Source organism: Agelaius tricolor, unplaced genomic scaffold (genome assembly GCF_023055355.1).
Source record: "Agelaius tricolor isolate 1412-34295 unplaced genomic scaffold, bAgeTri1.0.p SCAF_19, whole genome shotgun sequence".
Lineage (NCBI taxonomy): Eukaryota > Metazoa > Chordata > Aves > Passeriformes > Icteridae > Agelaius > Agelaius tricolor.
This window is the reverse complement of record NW_027269279.1, coordinates 14,946,435-14,972,889: the sequence shown is the minus strand read 5'-3', so window position 1 is coordinate 14,972,889 and position 26,455 is coordinate 14,946,435. Positions and strand designations below refer to the sequence as shown.

At 63.8% G+C, this 26,455-nt stretch overlaps 4 protein-coding genes across 6 annotated transcripts; 2 read left to right on the top strand and 2 right to left on the bottom strand.

The window, feature by feature from the left end:
* Positions 1-110: 110 nt before the first annotated feature.
* On the top strand, positions 111-10,893 carry WDR24 (WD repeat domain 24). Of its 2 annotated transcripts, none has more exons than XM_071444496.1 (10): positions 111-1,628; positions 2,217-3,128; positions 3,459-3,636; positions 4,409-5,084; positions 5,164-5,279; positions 7,116-7,237; positions 7,552-7,656; positions 8,477-8,814; positions 10,216-10,400; positions 10,510-10,893. In XM_071444496.1, the coding sequence occupies exons 2-10, from the start codon at positions 2,648-2,650 to the stop codon at positions 10,676-10,678; spliced, it is 2,370 nt and encodes a 789-aa protein (XP_071300597.1). In that variant the 5' UTR covers positions 111-1,628; positions 2,217-2,647; the 3' UTR covers positions 10,679-10,893. The 2 variants fall into 2 exon arrangements, with proteins under 2 accessions (XP_071300597.1, XP_071300598.1); XM_071444497.1 differs by having other exon boundaries at positions 111-1,694.
* An 81-nt stretch (positions 10,894-10,974) lies between these two features.
* Positions 10,975-13,827, top strand: JMJD8 (jumonji domain containing 8). 2 transcript variants are annotated; one of them, XM_071444503.1, is made up of 9 exons: positions 10,987-11,250; positions 11,328-11,411; positions 11,701-11,749; positions 11,840-11,936; positions 12,391-12,459; positions 12,861-12,980; positions 13,181-13,248; positions 13,377-13,511; positions 13,582-13,827. In XM_071444503.1, the coding sequence occupies exons 1-9, from the start codon at positions 11,159-11,161 to the stop codon at positions 13,660-13,662; spliced, it is 795 nt and encodes a 264-aa protein (XP_071300604.1). In that variant the 5' UTR covers positions 10,987-11,158; the 3' UTR covers positions 13,663-13,827. The 2 variants fall into 2 exon arrangements, with proteins under 2 accessions (XP_071300605.1, XP_071300604.1); XM_071444504.1 differs by lacking the exon at positions 12,861-12,980 and having other exon boundaries at positions 10,975-11,250.
* Positions 13,828-13,934: 107 nt separating this feature from the next.
* Positions 13,935-17,886, bottom strand: STUB1 (STIP1 homology and U-box containing protein 1). The gene is made up of 7 exons (XM_071444502.1): positions 17,579-17,886; positions 16,483-16,681; positions 16,206-16,371; positions 15,997-16,087; positions 15,434-15,490; positions 15,201-15,317; positions 13,935-14,831 (listed from the first exon to the last, which is right to left on the bottom strand). The coding sequence occupies exons 1-7, from the start codon at positions 17,762-17,764 to the stop codon at positions 14,706-14,708; spliced, it is 942 nt and encodes a 313-aa protein (XP_071300603.1). The 5' UTR covers positions 17,765-17,886; the 3' UTR covers positions 13,935-14,705.
* Positions 17,887-18,796: 910 nt separating this feature from the next.
* RHBDL1 (rhomboid like 1) lies at positions 18,797-24,953 on the bottom strand. Its single transcript, XM_071444495.1, has 8 exons — positions 24,715-24,953; positions 22,344-22,502; positions 21,916-22,140; positions 21,096-21,244; positions 20,901-21,013; positions 20,581-20,681; positions 19,798-19,858; positions 18,797-19,727 (listed from the first exon to the last, which is right to left on the bottom strand). The coding sequence occupies exons 1-8, from the start codon at positions 24,751-24,753 to the stop codon at positions 19,456-19,458; spliced, it is 1,119 nt and encodes a 372-aa protein (XP_071300596.1). The 5' UTR covers positions 24,754-24,953; the 3' UTR covers positions 18,797-19,455.
* Between the last annotated feature and the right edge of the window lie 1,502 nt (positions 24,954-26,455).

Genomic DNA, 26,455 nt, shown 5'->3' with positions numbered 1-26,455 from the left:
CGAAACGCCCCTTTCTCACCCCAAAATGGCACCAAGTGGCCCTGGAAGGGCTTTTGGGAGTCCCTGGGGCTGCGGGACAGGGTGGCACTGCCGGGCCCCGGAGCACCCCGGTACGGGGTGGAGGGCTGCCCGCACCCCCAAAAGCCAGCGGTGTCCCTGGGCACGGGGCCGGGCAGGACAGCGGCACACAGAGGGTGTCCCCAGCAGCAGTTTTGGGGTGCCATAGCCCTGCACAAGTCCCTGGTGCCAGGTTGCACAGACAGCCCCAGCACGGCCCCCATACCCTCCTCTGCACCCCCCGTGGCAGTGACCGCTGCACCCCTCCTCCCCTGTGCACCCCTATATCCCTCCAGTGCACCTGTACACCACCAATGCACCCCACATCCTCCCGGCACCCCATTTCCCACCTGCAGCCTGACCCACAAGGCTCCCACAGACCCCCGACCCCATTTATCCCCGTTTCCCCCTCCCCCAGGCACCCACATCCCTCTGGCACCCCCAATCCCCTGGACCCCATATCGCCCGGCACCCCCCGATGCACACACCCCGGCAGTGTGCCCCAAGCCCCCCAGTGCACCCACACATCCTTGTGCACTCCGGTAATGCTCCAGCTCACCCCTACACCCTCAATGCACCCCATATCCCCTCGGCACCCCCATTTCCCACCCTGACCCCCCAATGCCCCCCACATGCCCCTAAACCCCGTTTTCTGCTGTGCTCCCAGTCCCTCTGGGGTGCACCTCTGGCATCCCAGCTTCCCCTGGATCCCACAGCTCCCTGACACCCCCGGAACCCCCTATACTCTCTTTCTCCCCCTGCACCCCCAGTCCCCAGCACAGCTCCCATCCCTCCAGCCCCCCACTTCATCCCAGCGCACCCCACTCCCAGTGCACCCCACATCCCCCCCTATCCCTCCAGCCCCTCACTTCATCCCAGCGCACCCCACTCCCAGTGCACCCCACATCCCTCCGGCACCCCCGCCAAGGCGCCCTGGACACCCCAATTCCCATTTATCCCCTCGCACCCCTATTCCCACTGCACCCCACGTCCCCCCGGCCCCCGCATCGCCCCGGACCCCCAGGGCTCCGTGCCCGCCATAGCCCCGCGCCCCCAGTGCGCCCTATACAGAGGGGGCGGGGCCTGGGGATGGGCGGGGCTTCAGAAGGGGCGGGGGCTAGAGCGCCAGGGGAAATGGGCGGGGCCTGACGCATATCAGGGTCGGGAAAGGGGCGTGGCCTGATGCAAGAGGGCGGTCCGGGTACGGAGAAGAGGCGTGGTCTAACGATGAAGGCGTGGTGAATGGGCAGGGGCGGACCAGAGCTGGAGAGGCGTGGTCTTGCATCAGATGGGCGGGGTTGAACGGCAAGAGGGGCGGAGGGGGCGTGGTCAGTCGGCAGGGGGCGGTTCCAGACAGCGTGAGTGGGCGTGGCCTGGCGCCAGGGGCCGCGTCCCGCCATCGGAAGGGGCGTGGTCTGTCGGTAGGGGGCGGTCCCTAGTGGCGGAAGGGGGCGTGGCCTGGCACCAGGAGGCGATCCCGGGGCGGAAGGAGGCGTGGCCTGGCGGGAGTTCGGCGGCGGCGGCGGCGGGGCCTGCTCGGCCCGAGCTGCCGGCGCGGGAACCGGCACCGGGTACGGCTTGGGAGCGGCACCGGGGCCTCGCACGGAGGGGTCTGGGATCCAGTGGCAGCGGACTCTGTGAGGCGGGAGGGGGTTGTGAAGGGGCCCCGGGGGCTCTGAGGGGTGGGAAGGGGCCCTGAGGAGGGTTTAGGGTGGGGAGGCCTCTGAGGGAGCCCTGAGTGGGCTCTGAGGGGCTGGAGGGCCCCTGAAGGGGCTCCGGGTCAGGAGCGGACCCTGCAGAGAGGGAAGTGTGGGGTCTGAGGGGTCCTGGGGGGCTGTGGGTCAGGAGGAGGGGAATGTGGAGTATAAGAGGGCTGTGGGTCAGGAGAAGGCCCTGATGGGGTGGGAATATGAGGTATGAGGGGCTGGGGGTGGCCTCAGGAGTAGGACGGGCCCCTAAGGGTGCTCTGAGGGTGGGAAGGGGCCCTGAGGGGGTGGGAATGTGAACTATGAGTGATCAGTGGGACCTGGCAGGAGAGGGCAGTGCTGTGGCAGGAGCTCAGCCTGGCTCTGGAGGACACAGCCCGTGGGACACTGTGGTCCCTCCAGGAAGCCTGGAGTAACTGCTAGAGAAGGAGGGTCATCCCCTGGTTTTTGCAGGTTCTGAGGCTCCAAGTGCCCCACGGAGTGACCGTGGCCTCACTTCACCCCAACTCGTGCTGAGGATGCTGCTCACTTCAACCACAGCGCTGTACTTGACCTAGATTATCAGCAACAGCAAAACATCTCAGGGTGTGGTTAAGGAGGGAAGAAGGAACCCAGAGAAGGTTTTCAGGAATTCCCTGAGAGGGAGCCACAGAGGGCAGCAGGAGGAGAACCCGGAGTGGGGCTGTATCTCCCTCCCACAGGCGGCTCTGTGGCCTCTCACCTCCCCAGCCCGTTGATGCAGCTGCAAAAAGCCGCAGTCGGAGCCACCAGGGCCCGGCAGGAGCCCAGCCTGTCCCTGGCCAGCTCTGGCTGAGGTGGAGCAGGGTGGCCGTGTGGGTGTGCAGGCAGCTTGCTGGAGAGGGGACAGCACCCCGAGGACAGCCATGGAGAAGATGGCCAGGGTCACCACTGCCCTGGGGGGCAACGCGCTGACCGGCCGCACCATGTTCTGCCACCTGGACGCCCCCGCCAACGCCATCAGCGTGTGCCGGGACGCTGCCCAGGTGGTGGTGGCCGGCCGCAACATCTTCAAGATCTACTCCATCGAGGAGGAGCAGTTTGTGGAGAAGCTGAACCTCCGCGTGGGCCGCAAGCCCTCCCTGAACTTCAGCTGCGCCGACGTGGTGTGGCACCAGATGGACGAGAACCTGCTGGCCACCGCCGCCACCAACGGCGTGGTGGTCACCTGGAACCTGGGCAAGCCGTCCCGCAACAAGCAGGACCAGCTGTTCACAGAGCACAAGCGCACGGTCAACAAGGTGTGCTTCCACCCCACCGAGGTGTACATGCTGCTCAGCGGCTCCCAGGACGGCTACATGAAGTGCTTTGACCTGCGCAAGAAGGACTCTGTCAGCACCTTCTCTGGTACAAACATGGCTCTTGTTGTCCCCTTTCCCTGCGGGGAAGCAGTTTGGGAGCTTTGTCCTTTCCTTGCTTGTCCCCTCACCTTTAGGAGAGGTAGGGGTTGGGGGTTTTGTCCTTCCCCTTGCCCAAGAGGAGGGTTTGCTCACGGTGTGGTGCCCAGAGCAGGGAAAGAAGGAGCTGAGAGGCATTTTGGTGCCTTTTCTTGCCTCTCAGTACTAGCTGGGTGTGTGTGGGAGATGGAAGACAGTCACAGCACTCCCTGCTACCTTCTCTCTGCTCTTCCAGTGGGGTTTTTAGCTTTGTGGAGCTCTTACCTTGTGTCCCTCCCAGGCCAGTCGGAGAGCGTGCGTGATGTGCAGTTCAGCATCCGGGACTATTTCACCTTTGCTGCCACCTTTGAGAATGGGAACGTGCAGCTGTGGGACATCCGCCGGCCCGACCGCTACGAGAGGATGTTCACGGCCCACAACGGGCCCGTCTTCTGCTGCGACTGGCACCCAGAGGACAGGTGGGTGTGGGGCCTGCCCCTGCAGCCACCCGGCCTTGCAGGACAAGAGAAACCCAGAAAACAGGATTGGGATTTTGTGAGGGAAAGCATGGTCTGTGATAGCCTGTCCCCTTGTGTCAGGGGCTGGGATGTTGCTGGGAGATAAAACTGTAGAAGTGATTGTTGCTTTGAGCATTTGGGGTGGTGTAAAGGTGTTTGAGGTTTGTTTTTTGATAAATTAGGGGGTTTTGAGGCACTGGGTGTCTTATAGTTGTGTACAGCAGTGTCACAGCAGCCTCTTGCTCCAGTGCTCAGTTTGAGGAAGCATTACTTGGCTGCTCAGGGACACAGCTCGCTTGTGTTCAGTCGTGTTTCCCTCCTGCCTTTCCTGGGAGGCTGCTGGGAAGGATCTGGAAGGAGCTGCTACAGTGTGCAGGTCCCTCTTCACTCCCTGCCAGGCAGTGCTGCCACTGCTCCTGATCTTAGAGAGGCACTGAAACACATTCAGAATGGCCTTTTCCTCTCTGCTGTGCCTGGCCAGTGGAAGGCTGAGCCAGAGGGAACTGGTCTGACTGGGATGGGCTCTAGAGGTGCAGGGCCATAACTGGGGGCAGGAAGGAAGATGCTGCCTGACCTGGTTGTTGTGGAGTGGAAGTGCCAGAAGAGCTCATGGGAGGATGGGATTGGAGCCCAGCTGCCTTCCTGTGGCATGGATGTGGTCACACCTGTGCTGTGAGCATTTCTGTGCCACGGTGGGGGCACAGAGGTGACCACTGATCCGTCCTTGTCCCAGGGGCTGGCTGGCCACGGGCGGCCGCGACAAGATGGTGAAGGTGTGGGACATGAACACCACGCGGGCCAAGGAGATCTACTGCGTGCAGACCATCGCCTCGGTGGCGCGCGTGAAGTGGCGCCCCGAGTGCAAGCACCACATCGCCACCTGCTCCATGATGGTGGACCACAACATTTACGTGTGGGACGTGCGCCGCCCCTTCATCCCCTCCGCCATGTTCGAGGAGCACAAGGACGTCACCACGGGCATCGTGTGGCGGCACCTCCACGACCCCTATTTCCTCCTCTCGGGCTCCAAGGACAGCACCCTTTACCAGCACATCTTCAAGGACGCCAGCCAGCCCATCGAGCGGGCCAACCCCGAGGGGCTGTGCTACAGCCTCTACGGAGACCTGGCCTTCGCCGCCAAGGAGAGCCTCATCTCCTCCGACTCCAACCGCAAGCCCTACATTGGCGACCGGCGCCACCCCATCTTCTTCAAGCGCAAGCTGGACCCCACGGAGCAGTTTGAGTACATCTCGTCCTCCAGCGCCCTGAGCGTGTTCGAGACGGACGTGGAGAGCGGCAGCATGGACTGGTTCGTGCACACGGCCAAGCAGTACGCGCTGGCCGGCCGGCCCCTGGCCGAGCTCTGCGACCACAACGCCAAGGTGGCCAAGGGGCTGGAGCGCAACCAGGTGAGCTGTGGGACGGCTGCTGCTGCTGCTGCAGGGGATGGTGGCTGGGAAGGCCTGACAGGGAGTGTGTTCCACACAGGTGGCTCAGACGTGGACCATGCTGAGGATTATCTACTCCAGCCTGGGCACCGTGTCGTCCACGAACCTCAACCACAGCATGGGGAAAGGCAGCACTGCCCTGCCGCTCATGAACAGGTACAGGGGGTGGGAGCTGCAGGGAGCAGTGAGATGAGGGGGATAGCTCTGTGAGGGGGGAGTGGGAATGGCTCCTTGGCTGGGATGGGGTTATGGAATCACATCATGGAGTACCAGAATGGTTTGGGTTGGAAGGGGCCTTAAAACTCATCTCATTCCACCCCTGCTATGGCAGGGACACCTTCCACTGTCCCAGGTCACTCCAAGCCCTGTCCAACCTGACCTTGGGCACTGCCAGGGATCCAGTAGAGGCTGTAGCCCACAGCTTCTCTGGGCACCCTGTGCCAGGGCCTGCCCACCCTGCCAGGGAACAGTTTCTACATAATAACTAACCTGCCCCAGACACAGGGAGCAAGCAGGGACAGCTCTCCCTCACCCTCAGGCTGTGCTGGTTTGCATGTTGGCATGGTTTGAACAAAGCCATTTCCCATGTTGGTGTGGCCAGCCTGGCCTCAATCTGTGCAGCCTCACACGCTGCTCCCTTCTCTCCTTCAACCAAAGTTTGGCCTATGGTGGGGCATGGGGCTGAGATCAGCTTTGCAGTTACTGAATTCATGAATCACAGAATCTCTAACGCTGGAAAAGTCCTCTGAGATCATTCCCCCAGCAGCACTGCCAAGGCCACCACTAAACCCAGTCCCTAAGTATCACATCTACATGATGTTGAACATCTGCAGGGCTGGAGACTCCACCACTGCCCTGGGCAGCTGTGCCAGTGCCTGACCACCCTTCCCATGAAGAAATTTTCCAAAGATCCAATCTAAACCTCCTCTGGCACATTTTGAGGCCATTTCCCCTTGTCCTGTCCCTGTTCCCTGGGAGCACAGCCCAACTCCCCTAGTTTTCCCCTCCTGTCAGGGAATTGTGGAGGTGAGAAGCTTCCCCCTGAGCCTCCTTTTCTCCAGGCTGAGCCCCTTTCCAGCTCCCTCAGCCCCTCCTGGTGCTCCAGCCCCTTCCCAGCTCTGTTCCCTTCCCTGGACACCCTCCAGCCCTTCAATGTCTTTCCTGTCATGAGGCCCCCAAAAGTGACCCCAGGATCTGAGGTGTGGCCTCAGCAGTGCCCAGGGCAGTGATGGTGACCAAGGGCTGGGGGTGGAGGAGGTGTCTCATGGCTGGAGCTGGAACTGCTGCTGTGCAGAAGTTTTCTTCTGGAGCCTTTCCAAGGGAGAGCACAGCCCAGCTCTGCCAGCAGCTCACTGGCGTGGAGAGCCTGTTGTGGGCTGATGAAGCAGGAAAACTTGTTTTTCCTCTTCTCAATGACATAAACGTGTGGGGTGAGGACTCCAAATGAGCTGTCAGACCTCGCAGGACTGGGTTCCCACAGTGAGAGACACATCCTCAAATAACACCAAAGGAAACAAGCCCTGTCCTTGACCAAGCTCTGCCTCCAGCCGGGTGGCTGTGCCTGTCTGAGACACGGCAGGCAGCAGCCTGGGGAGCTGGGCTCTGCTCCAGCCCCAGCCCTTCCCTTCTCCAAGCATGGTGATGCATAACTAACAGCCAGGCACCTTGGAGCCAGGCAGCTCCCATTCACCTGCCTCTGAGGGGAAGGAGATGGAGCCAAGAGCCTGCTCAGCTCTGGAGTTCTTCAGGGAGACCTTTGCAGTGCATGTGCAGTGCCACCAGCCTTGGAGGAAGGGCTGTGACCACGGTCACAATGTGTCTTTATTTGTAAGTCACACAGTGGAGACTGGTGGCTTCTGCCTACAAAGGGATATCACTGTATCTCATGTTTCTCCATTCAAATTGCAACTGGACACCTGTATCCAGGCTGTTTGCTGACTGAAATGGAAACTTTATACTCCTCTGACTGTTAAATTTGGCTTTTTTCCCCAGCTTTAACCTGAAAGATATCCCTGCTGGGCTGGGCAGCGAGTCCAGGCTGGAGCGCAGCAAAGGAGAGAGCCGCTCAGAAAACATCCTCATGGACTCCTCCTCCACCCTGATCAACAACGAGGGTAACGCTCCTGGGGGGCACAGTCCAGTCCCACAGCTCTTCTCCCCTCAGCCATAGGCAGGGCATTAACTGGGGCATTCATCCTGTGAATTGGGGTGGCTGGATGTGCTGCAACCCCAGAGTGAAGGGCACTGAGCCCCAGGGCACTGCAGAAGGGCAGCTTTCCCCCATGACCTGGGGTGACAGTGACAGTGACAGTGACAGTGGTGGGGAACTGAGCTGTGTGGCTCAGGCACAGCCTGGCATGCCAGGCAGGACACTGGGAGGTGCATCCAGTGGTGTGATGAGCTGGTTTCTCTTTCCCTGGGCACACAGACAATGAGGAGACGGAGGGCAGCGATGTCCCTGCGGATTATCTGCTGGGGGACGTGGAGGCAGACGAGGATGACCTGTACATGATGGACCACGAGAACCCACACGGTGAGCACACAGGGGAGGTGTTGTCTGTGCCAGCTGTATAGCAATGCTGTGATGGCCCCAATGAGGGGAGAGAATGATGAGGAGGACTCCATGGATATCAGAGGGCTAATTAATTACTTTATTATACTGCATCATTCTATACATCTAAAACTGAATCTGCCAAGCACTCAACCCTGCACACACACTGCAGTGAATCTCATGACTGTCACCTGACAGTCCTGACACACACACACACATGGCCCTGATAGGCCAAGGAAACAAAACACCATGTGTGACAGTGTTCACAGGGGTCTTAGGATGAGGGAAGAGACGAGGATTTGACTCCATGTTTCAGAAGGCTTGATTTATTATTTTATGATATATATTATATTAAAACTATACTAAAAGAATAGAAGCAAGGATTTCATCAAAAGGCTAGCTAAGAGTAGAAAAAGAAAGAATGGTAACAAAGGCTTGTGGCTCAGACTCTCTGTCTGAGCCAGCTCACTGTGATTGGCCATTAATTAGAAACAACTGCATGAGACCAATCACAGATCTACCTGTTGCATTCCACAGCAGCAGATAATCATTGTTTACATTTTGTTCCTGAGGCCTTTCAGCTTCTCAAGAGGAAAAATCTTAAAAAAAAGATTTTTCATAAAAGATGTCTGTGACAACCATGACTTTGGGTAAACAATCTCCATATTGCATTCCACTTTGGCACAAACACAGGCACAGCAAATGATAAGAATTTTTTTTTGGGAAGAATTGTGCCTTGCTTTTCTCTGTGAAGAGAAATGCGGGGCTACACAGCTGGGTTTTCTCCTGCTCATCCCTGCAGCTGAAGAGCAGGAATACAGCCTTCCCCAGGAAGCCTTCCCCCTGCGCCACGAGATCGTGGACAACCCGTCTGCCTTGGACCACCTGCAGGACAAGGCCGACTCCCCTCACGTCAGCGGCAACGAGGCCGAGACGGTGTCGCTGACCCCCGTGGAGTCCTTCTCGCTGATCTCCATCTCCCACTCGCTCTACGAGAACCGCCTGCCCTCCGACTTCTTCAACCCCATCGTGCGGGACACGCTGCTGTTCTACGCCGAGCAGGGCGACGTGCAGACAGCGGTGTCCGTGCTCATCGTGCTGGGAGAGCGCATCCGCAAGGAGATCGATGAGCAGACGCAGGTACAGCCCCTGAGGGCAGGGCCACGCCTTGCAGGGACCCACGGCGGGTGCAGCCCGATGGGATGGGGTCCTGCCTGGGGCTGGGGCATGTCCCTTCCCCTCCAGCCCCTGGCAGGGCAGCTCTAAGGCAGGGTGAGCAGCTCCAGGGTTTGGGTACCTGCCCCACCAGGAGTCCTGGCAGGGATTTGAGGTGGCTCTGCAGGGCCAGGATGGGGAGGTGCCCTTGCTCTGTTGATGCAGGGAAGGATGCTCTGGGGTACCTGTTGCCGATTCCCTGACTTCTGGGACTCAGGCTGGGCCCTCCCAGGGGCTCCCCTGTTGGGGGAGACCCTCCTGGAGCCATCTTTGTCAGGAAAGAGAGACGCACTGGACTTTTTAGGTCTTCAGGTTCTTGTTTATTGTTACCTTATCTAGAGTTTTGCACGCTGTCCACACCAGGCCCAGCACACTGCAAAAATGGCCAACAACCTTTTGTTACAAGGTCTTTTAAAGCTAAACTATCCAATTAAGAACTGACACCCTAGATTATTTTCCCTTTTAATCCAATAACTGATCCCAAAGAGCTCCCAATGCAGACTTTTCTGCCCAATTACAAAATGCCACCCAAACCCATGAAGAAGAAGGAAGAAGCAGCATAAAGAAGAAACCCAGGATGACACCCTGTGCCCTCCATCTTGCTTCCATCCACAACATACTAAAATTTCCAAAACCTCAATTTCCCATCTAAGTGATACACCTGCACTGCTCTCTACAATTTATTTCACACTTTTGTGGATTCTAGTTTATCTTGAAGTCTGGGAAACTTTCTCTATGAATGAGGGTCAAAATCAGTCCTCCCCTGGGGGTCAGGACACCCCAGAGCAGACAGAGAAATATTCCTGGTGCCCTGGGTTTCCACAGTTCCTCAGCATTGCAGAGCCATAGTCCCACTGCAGGGATCAGAGGATCACAGAATGCTTTAGGTTGGAAAAGGCCTCTGAGACATTGAGTCCAACCATTCCCCCAGCACTGCCAAGGCCACCTCTGAACCATGTCCCTAAAGCCACATCAACATCTTTTAGATCCCCCCAAGGGATGGTGACTCCACCACCGCAAGGGGCAGCCTGTGCCAATGCTTGACCACACTTTCCTTGAAGAAATTCTCCCTAATATCCAAACTAAACCTCCTCTGGCACAACTTGAGGCCATTTCCTCTTGTCCTGTCCCTGTTCCCTGGGAGCAGAGCCCAACCCCCTGGCTGTCCCTTCCTGTCAGGGACTTGTAGAGTGAGAAGGCCCTCCCGAGCCTCCTTTTCTCCAGGCTGAGCCCCCCAGGGGAATCTTGCCTTTGGGATGCAGGGCTGGGGTGCTGAGGGGGTTTCAGGGTGCATGTGGAGGCTCAGCTGTCTGTGGCTGTCCCCAGGAGCACTGGTACACGTCCTACATCGACCTGCTGCAGCGCTTCCAGCTCTGGAACATCTCCAACGAGGTGATCAAGCTGAGCACCTGCCGTGCCATCAACTGCCTCAACCAGGCCTCCACCACCCTGCACGTCAACTGCAGCAACTGCAAGCGGCCCATGAGCAACAGGGGCTGGATCTGCGACAGGTGAGGGGGCCCAGAGGGGTTTCTTGGGGATGGGGTGGGTGCCCCTGTCCCTCTTGTTGCCCCCCCGAGGGCTCTCCCTGCCCACAGCCACCCGAATGTCCCCGTGCAGGTGTCGGCAGTGTGCCAGCATGTGTGCCGTGTGTCACCACGTGGTGAAGGGGCTCTTCGTCTGGTGCCAGGGCTGCAGCCACGGCGGCCACCTGCAGCACATCATGAAGTGGCTGGAGACCAGCTCCCACTGCCCCGCCGGCTGCGGCCACCTCTGCGAGTACACCTGAGCCCTGCCAGAGCACACCTGAGCACCCCAGAGCACACCTGGACCCCAGAGCACACCTGAGCCCCGCGCCCGCGGGGTGGGGCAGGGGGGAGCAGGGCCCTGCCCGGTACCCCTGGCGCCGCCCTCTCTGTATTTATTTGTGTAAATAAGGGCTGGGGGGGCACCCCCTGCCCGGCCGTTTTTTACTGGATTAAAACAAACCAGCAGTTGATTCGAGCTGTGACTCCTGTCTTTGCTTCTCCTCGATGCAGCGATCCCTGGGATGGGCCCCGGACCGCTCCGGCGGTGTCCCCATGCTGTTGTCCCCTTGGGCCGGGAGGCCACTTTAAGCCGTGAGGTGGGGCTCGCTTTCCGCTGCCCCCTTTAGGTACTGACCCTTACCGGGACCCGTAGCGAGGCGCCGAACCAATGATCACGTCCACCGTGTGTTCGCGGTGCATGCCGGGAATTGTAGTTCCCGGTGTCTCCGGTGCCGGTCCCCATGGCGGCGGTGGCGCGGCTGTTGCCGCTGCTGCTGCTGCCGCTGGGCTGGGTCCGGCCCGGCGCCTGCACCGACCCTCCGGGCGGCGGCTGGTAAGGGCAGGGGCTGCCCCGGGACCGGCCCCTGTGCCGGTCCTGGTGCCGGCGCCGAGCGGAGTCTCCCGTTGCAGGCTGGCGGGCACGGTGCCGGAGGAACCACGCTGCACCGTGGAACGAGCCGATGCCTCCCTCACCTATTCCCTCTTCCTGCAGCGGTACGGGGGAGCCGGCACGGTCCCGGCGTTGAGACAGGGGGCCGGGGGGCAGTTCCGGTGCACCGGGCGGGCTAACGGGGAGCGGCGGGGGGAACTGGGGGGCAGAGCCCGGAGTCCCGGGAGAGAACCTGGGGGAATGTGATCAGGACGGACCCCGGTGCCCCGGGGGTGGTTTGGAGCCAGTCCTGATGCCCCGGGGTGGGTCGGGGCCGGTCCCGGTGTCCCGGGATGGGTCAGTGCCGGTCCCCGTGCTCCGCCCGTGCGGGACCCCGCTGGATGCCGCCCCCAGGTTCGCCTTCTCCCGGCCGGTGATCCTCGGTGGGGTCACGGACAACTCGGTGAGTGCATCGAGGGGACATGGGTGGGACGCGCCTCCCGGTGCCCCGGGAGCGGCGGCAGCATCCCGGCTCCCCGCGCTCCATCCCCAGGCCTTCCGAGCCCTCTGCACCCGGGAGAAGCTGCTGGCGGCCTTCGGGCCCTTCCCGGTGCGGCTCAGCACGGCCAACACCTACTCGTACCGCAAAGGTGAGCGCGATGCCCGCCCGCGGGGCTGCTCCCGCTCATCCCTCCCGTTCCACGCTCATCCCTCCCGTTCCGCGCTCATCCCTCCCGTTCCCCGCTCATCCTCCCGTTCCCCGTTCATCCCTCCCGTTCCCCGCTCATCCTCCCGTTCCCCGTTCATCCCTCCCGTTCCCCGTTCATCCCTCCCGTTCCCCGCTCATCCCTCTCGTTCCCCGCTCATCCTTCCCGTTCCCCGTTCCCCCGCTCATTCCTCCCGTTCCCTGCTCATCCTCCCGTTCCCCGCTCATTCCTCCCGTTCCCTCGCTCATTCCTCTCGTTCCCTGCTCATCCCTCCCGTTCCCCCGCTCATCTCTCCCGTTCCCCGCTCATCCCTCCTGCTCATCCCTCCCGTTCCCTCATCCCTCCCGTTCCCCCGTTCATCCCTCCCGTTCCCCGCTCATCCCTCCCGTTCCCGCAGTGGATGTGCCGTTCCAGGAGTACGTGGAGCACCTGCTGAAGCCGCAGGACCCGGCCCGGCTGGGCAGCGGTGGGTAGTGCCCAGGCGGTGGGTAGGTAGTGCCCAACAGTGGGTAGTGCCCAGCGGTGGGTAGGTAGTGCCTAACAGTGGGTAGTGCCCAGCGGTGGGTGGGTAGTGCCCAGCGGTGGGTGGGTGGTGCCCAGCGGTGGGTCGGTAGTGCCCAGCAGTGGGTGGGTAGTGCCCAGCAGTGGGTGGGTAATGCCCAGCAGTGGGTGGGTGGTGCCCAGCCATGGGTGGTGCCCAGCAGTGGGTGGGTAATGCCCAGCAGTGGGTGGGTGGTGCCCAGCAATGGGCGGTGCCCAGCAGTGGGTGGGTAATGCCCAGCAATGGGCGGTGCCCAGCGGTGGGTAGCCCCCTCCCGTCCCCCGCAGCCCCCTCCCCTGCCGGGCTCAGCTCCCCTGTCCCCCCAGACACCCTCTACTTCTTCGGGGACAACAACTTCACCGAGTGGGGCCCCCTCTTCCAGCACTACGTGCCCCCTCCCTTCCGCATCCCGGGCACCAGCCCCGCCTACAGCTTTGGGATCGCAGGTGGGACTGGGACGGGACTGGGACGGGATTGGGATGGGGTTGGGATAGGGTTGGGACGGGGTTGGGATAGGGTTGGGACGGGAGTGAGACGGGATTGGGATGGGATTGGGGCGGGATTGGGATGGGACTGGGACGGGGTTGGGACAGGATTGGGCCGGGTTTGGGGGCTCTCCCCAGCACCACCCCTCCGCTCCCACCAGGCTCAGGCTCTGGCGTTCCCTTCCACTGGCACGGCCCTGGTTTCTCCGAGGTGATTTTCGGCAGGAAGGTGAGAGCTGAGCCCTAGCGGAAGGAAGGATGCGGGGAGGGGGCAGAGGAACAAGCCCCTCCCAGGTGTCCCCGAGCCCTAGGGGAACTGGGAGGGGAATTGGGAATTGTGCCCGCGGTGTTTTCCAGCGCTGGTTTCTGTACCCGCCGGATCAAACCCCGCACTTCCACCCCAACGAGACGACGCTGGCCTGGCTCCAGCACACCTATCCCACACTGCCCCCGGCCCAGCGCCCGCTGGAGTGCACCCTGCACCCTGGGGAGGTGAGGCAGGGCTGAGGGCACCCCAGGCTCCCCAGCCAGAGCCGTGGGACCCCACTGGTGTCCCTTGCAGGTGCTGTACTTCCCTGACCGCTGGTGGCACGCCACACTCAACCTGGACACCAGTGTCTTCATCTCCACCTTCCTGGGCTAGGGCTGGCAGGGACGAGGACACGTCACCACCGTGGCAGCCAGGCCAGGAGCTCCAGCTCCTGCCACCCTCAGGGACAGGACACTGGCATTGGGACCAACTGCCTGAGAAAGTTCTGGTTTTTACTGATCTTTGCCCTCCCCCTCGGATTAAAGTTGTTCTACTGAAGCACGCTGTGTGTTGCTACATCCCTGGAGCAAACCTGGTCCCCATGGGATGGCACCGATTCCCCAGCCGGGATATCCCCAGAAATGGCTGCTGTGAACCACTCCAGATCCTTTTCCACGTTTATTGCTGAATTTTTTTTTATTCTTTTTATATATATTTTGTTTTAATGGACATTGGCAAACTTCCAGAGGGCACTCAAAAGCCAGGCAGGCCATCGGCCGACCAAAACGCTGGAATCTCAGTTGGATGAAAATCTGTTGGTTATTTTTTGTGGGGTTTTTAAAGGATTTCATTAAAAGGAAGAAAAACTTTAACCTAGGTGGTTGTTCTTAGGGAACCACAGTCCCAGTGGGGAAGGGGAGGTGGGAACCAGCCCCTTCCAGCCCTGGGGCAGTTGTTTCCCAGGAAAAGCCAGAGGGTGCAGCAGCATCCCGGTAAGTGGCTGTTTACTAGGAAGAGGACCCAACCCTGGCCAGGCAGGAGGTGGAAGGAGGAGGAAACAACTCTAAACATAGGGAAGGACGGGGCTCCAGGTGCTCATCCCGGTGAGCCCCTGTGGCAATCCCTGGAGCGGGACGTGCTCTGTGGGGACTGTGGCTGCCCTGGCTGAGGGGGTGACAGACATGGTGGTGAGGCCACTGCCGAGGAGCCAGCATTCCAACCCCCGGGCAGCTCCTGGAGCGGGACAGGGGAGCCGGGGAGCCGTGGTGCCCGCCCAGCCGCTGCGGCTCCTCGGGAAGGGGACATGGTGACGTACCCTCGCCCAGCGCCAGGCCCGGGGCAGCCGGGGCAGAGCAGGGACAGCCGGAGAGCGAGTAAGGCACGGTGCCAGCCCGGGGAGAGCCGGCTGTGCCAGGGCACCGGGCGGCCCCGGTCCCTCAGTAATCCTCCACCCAGCCGTTCTCCGAGATGAACGCGTCTATCACCTCCTTCATGGCGAGGTTGGGGATCAGCTGGTCCTGGGTCAGGGGGCTCCGCGTCACCGGGTCGAAATGCCCCACGCGCTGCAGGGGAGGAGGAGGCGCGGTGGAACCGGTTACTCCACGTGCCCGGGCTCGGCCCCGGGGCGCGGGTGGCCGTGAGGCCAGCGCCGTGTGGCATCTGCCCCAGCAGCCGGGCACCTGCCCGTGGCAAGGGGAGAGCCCCTGCAAGGTGCCTCCCAGCAGGATGAGGGCAGGCCGAGGTGTGAGACCCCTGCCAAGAGCCGCCTCCGCTTTGGGCAGGGCCTGGCAGCGCCTGCTCCACAAGGAGCTGCCCGGGCAGGTAACTGGGAGCAAACCCAGGGAGCCTGCAGAGCCCTGAGTTAAGCAAAAAGATGCCTTCCCACCCAGGCAAGGTCCTGGGAAAGCCCCCTGCCCCTGGCCCGGTGGTACCTGGAGATGCTCCTCAATGTCCTTCCTGTCGTAGGTGATCCCACTGGGCGTGATGCAGGGCTCTCTCATCAGCTCAAAACTGATCTTCCCACACAGGTAGTCAGGGATGTCCCGCTTCTGGCTCGAGAGAGGCATAGCTGGGTCAGGAAAGTGGGCTGGGAGGTGGTGCTGGATCAGAGCAGGGAGCAGGGTGCACAGCAGGTTTACAGGAGCACAGGCTCAGCCACACTCACCTTCCTCTTCTCATCCACTTGGGAGAAGAGCTCGTCCATGTCTGCCAGGTATTTGTCCTGAAAGAAAAGCCCTTGAGGACAAGGGGTCCCCAGCGTGCAGGGGCTACAGGGCCCCAGGGAGGGCCCCAAAGTCCCCCCCATGGGTGTTGGGGCAGGTCCTTGGTGGCCCCTCTGCCTGTGCAGCTCCTGGCTGAACCTGGCAGGAGTGATCCAGCTTACAAATAACCTTTCCTCTGTGGGCCTATTTTTATCTGGGATTAGTCCCCAGCACCCAGACCCACATGAGGTCGAGAGGCACTTATATTTCCTCAGGGAACAATAGGGACAGTAGGTGTCACCGCTGCCAGGCTGGGACAAGAGGTGACAGAGCAGGGGAAGCCATCACAGGGGGACACAACAGCCCTGCAGTGGTGGCTCGAGCTACAGAATGAAGGCTACTGTGCTGTGTCCCAAGGTCTCCCAGCTTTCACCTGCACAGCTGCAGCCCTGCAGCTTCCCTGGCTGCAGCAGAGCATGAGGATGGGGATGGGGATGGGATGAGGAAGCCCCAGCCCCCCACTCACGTGTTTGGCCTCGATGCTGGCCAGCTGAACACGGCTCCGGCTCTCGTCTGTGTTCTCCTCCTGCTGAGTCTTTCGGCACTCCGCCAGCTCCCTAGGACAGAGCGGGAGATCAGCAGGATGGGGAACATTGTCACTCCCTTCCCTGCTGCAGGGACACCTCACACACAGCCTGATGGTGCTCAAAAAAGCCTCTCCAGGAGCCCCGGTACCTCTCCTTCTCAGCCACAATCAGCTTGGTCAGGTGGGAGTGCAGCTCGTTCTCCTGGTTGATGCGCTTCTCCTCGATGCTGTTCCAGCGTTTCTTCTTGGCGATGCGCAGCGCGCTGGGGATGTCGTCCCCGAAATTCAGCCGCTGCTCCTTGGCCAGGTTGTAGGCTGAGGAGAGAAAGGGCACCTCAGCACCAACAGCAGCGTCCCTGTCACCCTCCCTGGCCCTTTCCCAGCAGACAGACAGAAACAGGGGACAGTGGCAGCGTGCCCGCTCACCTCTCTGCAGGTTGGCGATGGCCTCGTCGTAGTTTTCCATCTCCATCTGGCACTGGCCCAGGAAGAAGTGAGCCTTCACCGACTGCCCGTCCAGCTCCAGCGCCCGCTTGCAGTCGGCCAGTGCCTTGTCGTGCTGCTGCATCTTCAGGTAGCACAGGGCCCGGTTGGTGTAGTACACGGCCACCAAGGGGTTCCGGTTCTGCGGGGACAGGCCCATGTTGGTGGCGGTGGCAGGGCCAGGACGGGCTGGGTGACAGCCGGGTGACTCGGTGAGCCAGTGGCACGGCGCTGTCACCCTGGGCAGGGAGGGCCAGCAGTGCCAGCCAGGGCGTGCACCCCGTGGGGAGGTGCTGCCATGGATTGGGGACAGGCTGGGGCTGGTCCCCATAGGGCAGCCCTTGTCCCTGCCCCCAGAGGGGACTGTCCCCCTGGCACCCCGACTGTCCCAGGGTGGCTCTGCCCTAGCCAGCACAGCCCAGGGACAGTGCAGGGCTTGGGGGAAACTCGGGGGGGGGGGGGGGGTGCAGGGCTTGGAGTTGGGTGGGGGGCAGGATGGGCTTGAGAGGGGGCAGGGCCGGGGGGTGCCTGGGGCAGGCCTAGGGGTGGCAGTCCAGGCCCGGGAGGGTGAATCAGGCCCAGAGCTGTGTCTGGTTCTTCCAGGAGGAGCCAGGCCCAGTGGGGGAACAGTGTCCAGATTAAAAGGGTCCCATCTCAGGGGCATCTTGACCAGGCCCTGAGGAAGAACAGTGCCCAGCCCAAGGAGGTTCCACCCTGGTGATACCCAGGCCAGGGCTCGGGACATGTCCAGCCTGGGGGAAGGCCCATCGTGCGGGCGTCAAGGCCCGGTGTGTGGCGGGGATGTCCCTTCCCTGGGGACCCCACCCCAGGGTTGGCCAGGCCAGCTCGGAAGGGTGTCTAGGCCGAGGGGGAGGTTCCAGCCTGGGCCATCGAGGCCAGGGGGAGGTCGCTGTGTCCCGTCCCCGGGGAGTCGCGTCCCGGGGTGCCCAGGCCGGGCCCCTGGGGATGGCAGTGCGGGTGTCCCCTCCCCGGTGCTCCCGTCCCGGAGGCGGCTCCCGCTCGGGCCGCTGGGACTCACGATGGCGCGGCCATAGCAGGCGGCGGCCTCGGGGTACTTGCGGCCGCCGAAGAGCCGGTTCCCCTGCTCCTTGTGCTCCTGCGCGCTGTGGCTCTTCTCGGGGCTGCCGCCGCCCGCGCCCCCCGCGCCCGGCCCCGCCGCGCCGGGCCCCGCCGCGCCGCCCTCACGCTCCTCCTTGCCCTTCATGGCGCGGCCCGGGCCGGCGCTGGAGCCGCGGCTCCGCTGGCTCGGGCGGCCCCGGCGGCTCCGGCTCCACCGCTCCGGCCGCGCACTGCGACAGCGCCGCTTCCGGGGCGGGGCGGGGCGCGCGACAGGGGCGGGGGCTGGGGGCGGGGCCTGGGGCAGGGCTGGAGGGGGCGGGGCTTGTGGGGAGGGGGCGGGGCCTCCGGGCAGGAACGGGATGTCGAGCGGAAGGCGGGGTTGATGGAATAAGGGGCGGGGTTAGATTTTGGGGGGCGTGGTCTGTTGGTCTGTCGGGCAGGGGTTGGTACGGGGCGCGCCTGGAAAGGGGGCAGGGCTAAGAGGCAGAGGACGGCAGGGGCGTGGTCAGTATCGAGTGGGCGTGGCCAGAGTGTGGTTTATGGGGTTGAACGGATGGATGGATGGATGGACGGACGGACGGACGGATGGATGATGGACGGATGGATGGATGGATGGATGGATGGATGGATGGATGGATGGATGGATGGATGGATGGATGGATGGATGGATGGATGAATGGATGGATGGATGGATTGGGGGGCGGTTTATGGGGTCAAACGGGGTTTGGTGGGAGCAGGGCACACAGGAGGATGGGTGAGGGGCCTGGCTGGAGGGGCCAGGGGTGCAAAGGGGTGTTGGGGGTGTGAGAGTCCAGGGAGGAGACGCGGTGGAGCTGATGGGGGTGGGGGGCGGGCTGGGGTGTGGGTGTGAATGAGGGTGCAGGGTGTGAGGGGGGCTCGGTGCCTGCAGCCGGCGCTGGTGCGTGCAGCGGGCAGGGCGGGGCGGGCCCGGGGTGTCTCAGTGCCCACCCCCCGTACCCCGGTGCTCCCCGCCCTGCCAGCCCCGGGGGCTCGGCCGGGTGCCGCTCCACTGATCCCGGAGTTTTCTGCTCCAGTAAGCCCCGAGCCCGGCTGTGCCCCCCCCCGCCCCCGGGCCAGCCAGCCCCGGCACCCGCACTGCCTCCATCAGGGACGGGGGCACCCCAAAACCCCCTCCCCCGACAGAGACACGAGCCCGCAGTGTGCAAAATATTTATTTATACTCCAAAAAGGTCTGGGGGGGGTTAGAGCGGGGACCCCCCGCGCCCCCATCCCGGGGCCAGCCCCTGTCCCGGGAGGGCGGCCGGGGCCGGGGCGGGGCGGGGGGGCTGTGCCGCCGAGGGCACCGCCAAAACGAGTCGTGCCGGTCTCAGCTGGTTCCTGCCGGGCTCTCCCCATATCCTTCTTCTTGTTAAATTCCTCTTTCTTTTATTTATATTTATTTTGGCATAGAAAAATAAATCGCTCCTCTTTTGGCACCAGTCCTTGGTGTGAAAGTGCAGGTCCTGGGGGGCAACAAGCGGCCCCCACCCTGGGAAGGGGGGTCCGGGAGCCGGGGGGGTCCCGCTGGCCCGGCTCCCTCCCGAGGGGCGCGTTCCGAGCCCTGCGGGCACCCCGGGGGCGTTGGCGGTGCCGGGGCAGGGCTGAAGCTCCTTTGGGGACGGGGCTAGGGCGGGGGGGCGGCAGGGGACATCGCGGGGCGCAGCCCGGGGCGGGGGGCGGCGCGATCGCTAGCACCGAGGGGACAGGCGGGCGGGGGGTGGCCTGTCCCCATGTCGCGCGCGGGGACCCCCCCAGCCCCTCCACCGGGGGCTCGGAAACCGAATCAGCCGCGGGGTTGGGGCGGGGGGCGGCGGGCTAGGGCGGGGGGGGGATCTGTGCCCCCAGCAGGTCGTAGGCGAAGATGTTCCAGAAGACGGCGAAGAGCAGGAAGGTGCCGTAGGAGAGCAGCAGCACCCACCAGCCGCACTGGTCCTGCAGGCTCTCCTCGTAGCTGCGCAGGATGGTCAGCCCCATGCTGATGCCCACGATGGCCCCTGCCAGGTGCGCCATGAAGCTGGGCTGGGGGCCCGAGGCCGGCAGCGGCGGAGAGAAGCGGAGCCAGACGGCGCGACCGACCTCGGAGCTCACTGCGGGACAGGGCAGCGGCTGAGCCCGCGGCGGGACAGCGCGGCCGGGGGAACGGGGGGCGGTACTCACTGCACACCAGCGCCAGCACCATCCGCAGCAGCTTGTAGGGACAGCGCATCCCGGCCCAGTTCTGCGGGAATGGAGGGAGAGAGGGATGGGGAGGGATGGAGGGATGGAGGGATGCATGGATGGATGGATGGGGGATGGATGGGGGATGGATGGATGATGGATAGATGGATGGATGGATGGATGGATGGATGGATGGATGATGGATGGATGGATGGATGGATGGATAATGGATGGATGGATGATGGATGGATGGATGGATGGATGATGGATGGGGGATGGATGGATGATGGATAGATGGATGGATGGATGGATGGATGGATGGATGGATGATGGATGGATGATGGATGGATGGATGGATGGATGGATGGATGATGGATGGATGGATGGATGGATGGATGGATGGATGATGAGCTGGCACCAGTGATGCTCCAGCACTGAGGTGGGGGCTTCTGCCAGAGCCCCTGGAGTGCTCCATGGAGCCCCCTCAGGCCCCAGCTCCTCCCCACCCACACCCACCCCATGATGTCACCCATGATGTCCCCCTGTGACAGTGCCACCCCTAATGCCACCCCTAATGCCACCCAGAGCATCCACCCACCACTGCTGCCCACCCCACAGTGCCAGCCACCCCATGGCATCCCCCCTAATGATGTCCCACCACCCTGCCCAACCTGCAGAGAGCTCCCATGCCCATTGTCACCCCACGGCATCCCCCAGCATGCTGCCCACCCTACAAAGCCATCCACCCCTGTGCCCCCCGTGTCCCCTTGTCCCCTGGCTGACCATGACGACGTTGGCAAGGTGAGCAGAGCAGAGGGCGTAGACCCCCCCTGAGCCCCCGACCAGGGGGGCCCTCATGTCCGTGATGGAGACGGTGAGGGAGCCTGGGGGCACAGACAGGGCTCACAGCATTAATTAATTACTGTCTACATTAATTAATTACAGCCTGCATTGCCCCCCAGCCCCCGGCCAAGTGACGCTGGCACTGCCAGCAGAGCCCAGCGGCCCCACCAAACTCAGAGTGCCCCTCCCCGTGCCCTCCCCGGGCTGGTGACAGGGATGGACAGCGGGATGGGGACAGTCCCCCCCAGGGCAGCACCCACCTGCCAGGACCCCGGCCAGGTAGAGGAAGCTGATGCGCAGGATGCCGTGCACCATCTCCAGGGGCACCCCGATCATCAGCTGCAGGAGGGCGTTGAACCCCAGCTGCTCCAGCCTGCCCAGGCACAGGAGGGGACAGGGGGGCTCAGCCTGTGCAGCCCCCGGGGTGTCCCCCTGTGCCCCCCGGCAGGACCTACCCCACGTGCATGAACATGTAGGTGAGGAAGCGCCAGGCGCGCGCCCGGTGCCCGGGGTGATAGACCAGGGGGCTCTTCATGTACTCGGGGTGGTAGGTCTGCAGCACCCACTTGTTCAGCCGGGCCCCGTAGCACAGGAACACGATGATCTGTGACAAACCCCGTGCTTGTCACCCCCCTGCACCCCACATCTGAGCCCCACACGGGCACCAGGGTCACCCATCCCCACTGCCCTGGGCGTGGGTCACACCTGTGGGCACACGGACATCACAAACAGGGTCTTCCATCTCTTCACCCCAGGTGTGAGTCCCTCAAAGGCACCTGGACATCACAGCTGGGGTCACCCATCCCTTCTACCCTGGATCTGAGCCCCTCCCTGGGTCCCATCCATGGGTCCCATCCATGGGTCCCATCCATGGGCACAAGGACATCACAACTGGGGTCACCCATCCCCTCTGTCCAGGATCTCAGCACCACCGTGGACACCAGGACATCACCATGGGGGTCACCCAACCCCTCACCCCATATCTGAGCCCCTCTGTGGGCACCAGAACAGCACAACTGGGACCACCCAGCCCCACTGCCCCAGGTCTGAGCCACCCACGTGGGCACAGAGATGTCACACCCAGGGTCACACAGGGTCACATGTCCCTTCACGCCAGCTCTGTGTGCAGAGGAGCTCCCAGCCAGGCTCACAGATCCCTTCACACCAGCTCTGTGTGCAGAGGAGCTCCCAGCCAGGCTCACCCCCTGCCCTCCCCGAGTCCGATCCCTGCCGAGCTCTCCAGCCGGGACCGGCGGGGCCGCCCCGTGCCCGCACCTGGGTGAGGGTGACGGCGGCCATGAACACGGGCGGGGGGCAGGTGCGGTGTTGGTAGAAGTACCAGCGCCGGTCCATCTCGCAGGGCAGGATCTCGTAGGCCACGTAGCGGACGAAGCGTTTGTAGATGCCGAGGCCGGTCTCGTCCAACAGGACATCGCGGGGCAGGGCTCGCTGCCCGTTGGCGATGGCGCGCTTGAAGCTGCTGGAGCGCTTGCTGCTGATCTGCGGGGAGAGGCCGTGCCCGGGGGCAGCTCGGGACCCCCGGCCCGGGACCACCCCCCGGTGCCACCCCCGGTGCCACAGCCCGGAGCAGCCACCCCGAGGCCGCGGTGCCACCCCCGCCAGGGGAGACCCTGGCCACGGCTGCCACCCGCCCCCTCCCCGGGCTGGCACCCGCCCCGTGCCCGTCCCCGGCCGGCACTGACCAGGTCTACCAGCTCCTGGTAGCAGACCTGGCCCTCGTCGTTGCCCTGTGCCAGGGCCACCAGCATGTCGAGCTTGGCGGGGTCCAGGGGCAGCTCATGGCTGTGCACCAGGCTGGCGAAGGTCTCCACGCCGATGAAGCCGGTGTTCTCTGGGTCCAGCTGCGGGCACGGCACCGAGCATCACCGGGGCGCCGTGGCTGTGCCTCCCTGCTCGCCTGGGAACACCTCCCGCTGCCCCTGGCTCCATGGCTCCTGTCCCTGCCTCTGCGGGGGACACCGCAGCCCGCAGCCGCCCCGGGCCGTGCCCCGAGAGGCGCCCTGTGCCCTGTGCTGTGCCCCAAGAGGTGCCCTGTACCCTGTGCCATGCCCCGAGAGGTGCCCCGTGCCCCGGGCCGTGCCCCATGCCCTGTGCCACGCTGCTGCCCGTACCCCGAGAGGTGCCCTGTGCCCTGTGCTGTGCCCCTAGAGGTGCCCTGTGCCACGCTGCTGCCCGTGCCCCGAGAGGCGCCCTGTGCCCGGGGCCGTGCCCCGTGCCCTGTGCCGTGCCCCCCTGTGCCCCGCTGCTGCCCGTGCCGTGCCGCTGTCCCCGTCTCCCCGCGGAGCAGCCAACACTCTCCCACTCAGTTATTTCTCGCCGCCAGCAGCCTGCCAGCCAGGAAGCCACCAAGCTAAACACACGCGCAGCCCTGGCACCAGCCTCCTCCTCCTCCTCCTCCTCCTCTCCTCCTCCTCCTCCTCCTCCTCCTCCCGCTCCTCCCGCCGCCCTTGCCGCTGGATCCACCGCGCCCTGCCCGGGGCACCCTGTGCCATCCTGGGGGTCCCGGAGCGGGCTGGGCACCCCGAGCCCTCTGGGGACAGCGCCCACGGGCACCCAGCGCCCCACGGGGTGCCCGAGACCGGACCGCTCATGGGGACAGGGAGCCGGGGTGGCACAGGAGGGCGCAGATGGGGAGGGGGCACCCACGGCCAGAGCACAGCCCCTGCAGTCACCCTGAGCTCGTGTGGGGTTTGCTCCTTGCTCCTGCACGGAGGGAAATGCGGGAGAGGAGCCTCATCCTCGTGGGATGGGCAGGAAAGGGAGCGCCTGGGACATGGGATCGTGTCCCCACCGGGTGGGGACCCTGTTCCCCCGGCAGGAAACAGCCACAGCCTCTTTACCAAGGGCTTTGGCTGCCCGGAGCGGGGTGCAGGGTGGGATGAGGGAGCAGGGTGGGATGAGGGTACAGGATGGGATGAGGGGTGCAGGGAGCATCTTCAACCTCTCAGGAGCCACCAGCCCATGGGAGCAGCCCCAGCCATGGGGCACCCTGGTGTCACCTGTGCCCCTGCCCCACGGCTGTCACCCCACAGGCTCCACGTGTGTGTGTGTGTGTCATGCCGGGACCTGGCACACGCTGTCCCCACGCTGGCACATGCTGAGGTCCCGGCCCCAGGGCACCAAGAGCCCTGTCAGCAGCCTGGGAGCCCCTTTCTGCTTTTGGGGTGCATCTCCCCCTACCCCAACCTCACTGGCACCCTACGCCCCCCTGGAGGGCCTAATCCCCAGCCCCCGGCCCTCCCAGCACCGCTCATTCCGGGGATGAGGCTGCTCGTTCCCGAGGAGCTCGGGCTCACATGGAGTCCCTGTGCCCGAGGGGGTGACACGGGGGACAGCACCGCGGCTCCCGGGCTGGGGGACTCAGCCAAGGTCACAGAAACAGCGGGGGGCGAGTGGGGATCAGTTCATTTTCCTGCCCCCCAGGAAATTCCTGCCCCGTGCCCAAGGGAGAGAGAGCCGCCAGCTGGGCCAGGGCTGGGTGGGGATGGAGGGACGAGGCGATGGAGCTCAGGGGGGGCTGGTGGGGGCCGGGGCGCCGCGGGTGGAACCCCCTCGAGGCCGCACCGAGCGGCGAGCGGAGCCCCGCGCCGCGCAGCGCTGATGCTCCCCGGCCTCATCCCGCAATCAGGTCACGGGGGTGGGCGCAGACCCCCGCCTCGCCCGCGGGACCGAGCCCAGGCACCCCCGGGGCTCCATCCGGCACCCAGAGCCCGCCGGCCGCGCTGGGGCTCCGTGCCCAGCACCCCTCGTCCTTGAGGGCGCCCCGGGCAGGATCGGACCCGGCGCTGCCGGAGGGAGAGGCCACAAGTGAGATGAGCCGCGCGTTCTCGGCGGCACAGGGCGGGGGGGGTCCCCGGGGCGGTGACGAGGGGCACCGAGGGACGCTGCCGGGGGTGGCACGGCCGCGGTGGCCGCCCTGGGTGGGCAGCGGTGCCCGCTGCGCGCCAGCCGTGCCCGGAGCGTGCGGGCACCCCCGCCCCGGTGGCGATGGCCGCTGCCCGGCGGCCCCCCCCGAGCGCTGCCCGGTGCCCGCTGCCCCCCGGGCGGCCTCACCTGCTCCTGGATGAGCTGCAGCAGGGAGCTCCTGTCCATGCACCCGGCGGGCTGAGGGCTCCGCCGCTCCCCCGCGCCCGGGGCCGGCGAGCCGGGCAGGGGAGCGGCGCGGGCGGCGGGGGCGGCGGCGGGGGCGGCTCTCCCCGCCAGCCCCGCGTTGCGGCGGGCCCGGGAGCGAGCGGCGAGCGGCGGCGCCGGGAGCCGCCGATGGCAGCGGGGCGACGGCGGCGGCGGGGGCGGGAGCGGAGCCGAGCGGAGCCGCCCCCGCCGCAGCGCGCGGCGCAGCGCCCCCCCCCTCCCCGCACCCCCCGCCGCCGCCGCCGCCACCGCGCGGGGAACCGGGACGCGCCCCGCCCCGCCCCGCCCCGCCGGCAGCGCCGGGACACGGCCCACGGCACGGGCAGAGAGCCCACAGCCGCGATCACAGCCTGAGATAGTGCCGGCATCCCGGTACGGCTGCGGGCATCCCGGTACGGGAACCTGCATCCCGGTACGGGAACCTGCATCCCGGTATGGGAACCTGCATCCCGGTACGGGAACCTGCATCCCGGTACGGCTGCGGGCATCCCGGTACAGGACCCTGCATCCCGGTATGGGGACCTGCATCCCGGTATGGGAATCTGCATCCCAGTATGGGAATCTGCATCCCAGTACAAGAACCTGCATCCCTGTATGGGAACCTGCATCCCGGTACGGGAACCTGCATCCCGGTATGGGGACCTGCATCCCGGTATGGGAATCTGCATCCCAGTATGGGAATCTGCATCCCAGTACAAGAACCTGCATCCCTGTATGGGAACCTGCATCCTGGTACGGGAATCTGCATCCCAGTATGGGAATCTACATCCCGGTACAGGAACCTGCATCCCAGTATGGGAATCTGCATCCCAGTACAGGAACCTGCATCCCGGTACAGGAACCTGCATCCCGGTATGGGAATCTGCATCCCAGTACGGGTACCCACACCCCAATATGGAACTGCCTCCTGGAGTGATACCTGCTTCCCAGTGTGGTATCTACATCCCAGTATTGGCACTCACATCCCAGTACTGGTACCCACATCCTGGCCCAGTTCCTGCATCCCAGAGCAGCTCTGTGCATCCTGCTGTGGGTGCCTGCATCCTGCTCCCTGTGTCCCAGCACTGATGGTTCCTGGGTCCTGCTGTCATCCCTGTGTCCCAGCACTGATACATCCTGGCATGGGACCTGGGTCCTGGTGTGATTCCTGCATCCCAGTACAAGATCTGCACCTGGAATGGGAACCTGTATTCCATTTCCAGTACTGCATCCCAATACAGGTTTGTGTATTCCTGTACCCACATCCTGGTACATGGCTCTGGAGCTGCACCCTGCGTGAGGAATCCATATCCTGGTACAGTACCAGCATCCCAGAATGGACACCAATGTCCCAGAATGGACATCAGCATCCCAGAAAGGACACCAGTATCCCAGAATGGACACCATTGTCCCACAGTGGAGGACATCAGCACCCCAGGATAGACACCAGTGTCCCAGGATGGACACAGGCATGCCAGCACCAGGTACCTGCTGAATCTGGCACAGGTGATTGCAAGCATTCCCTGCATCCTGTCCCTGCACCCCCCAGGCCAGCACAGCCTGGGTACATCCCCCATGGCACATCGAGTCTCCAGTGCTGTCCCCTGCCCCAGCACCGTGCTCATGGACAGCCTGGCACTGGGTCCCTGGAGCTGGCACCTCTGTGGGATGTGCCCAGTGCCAC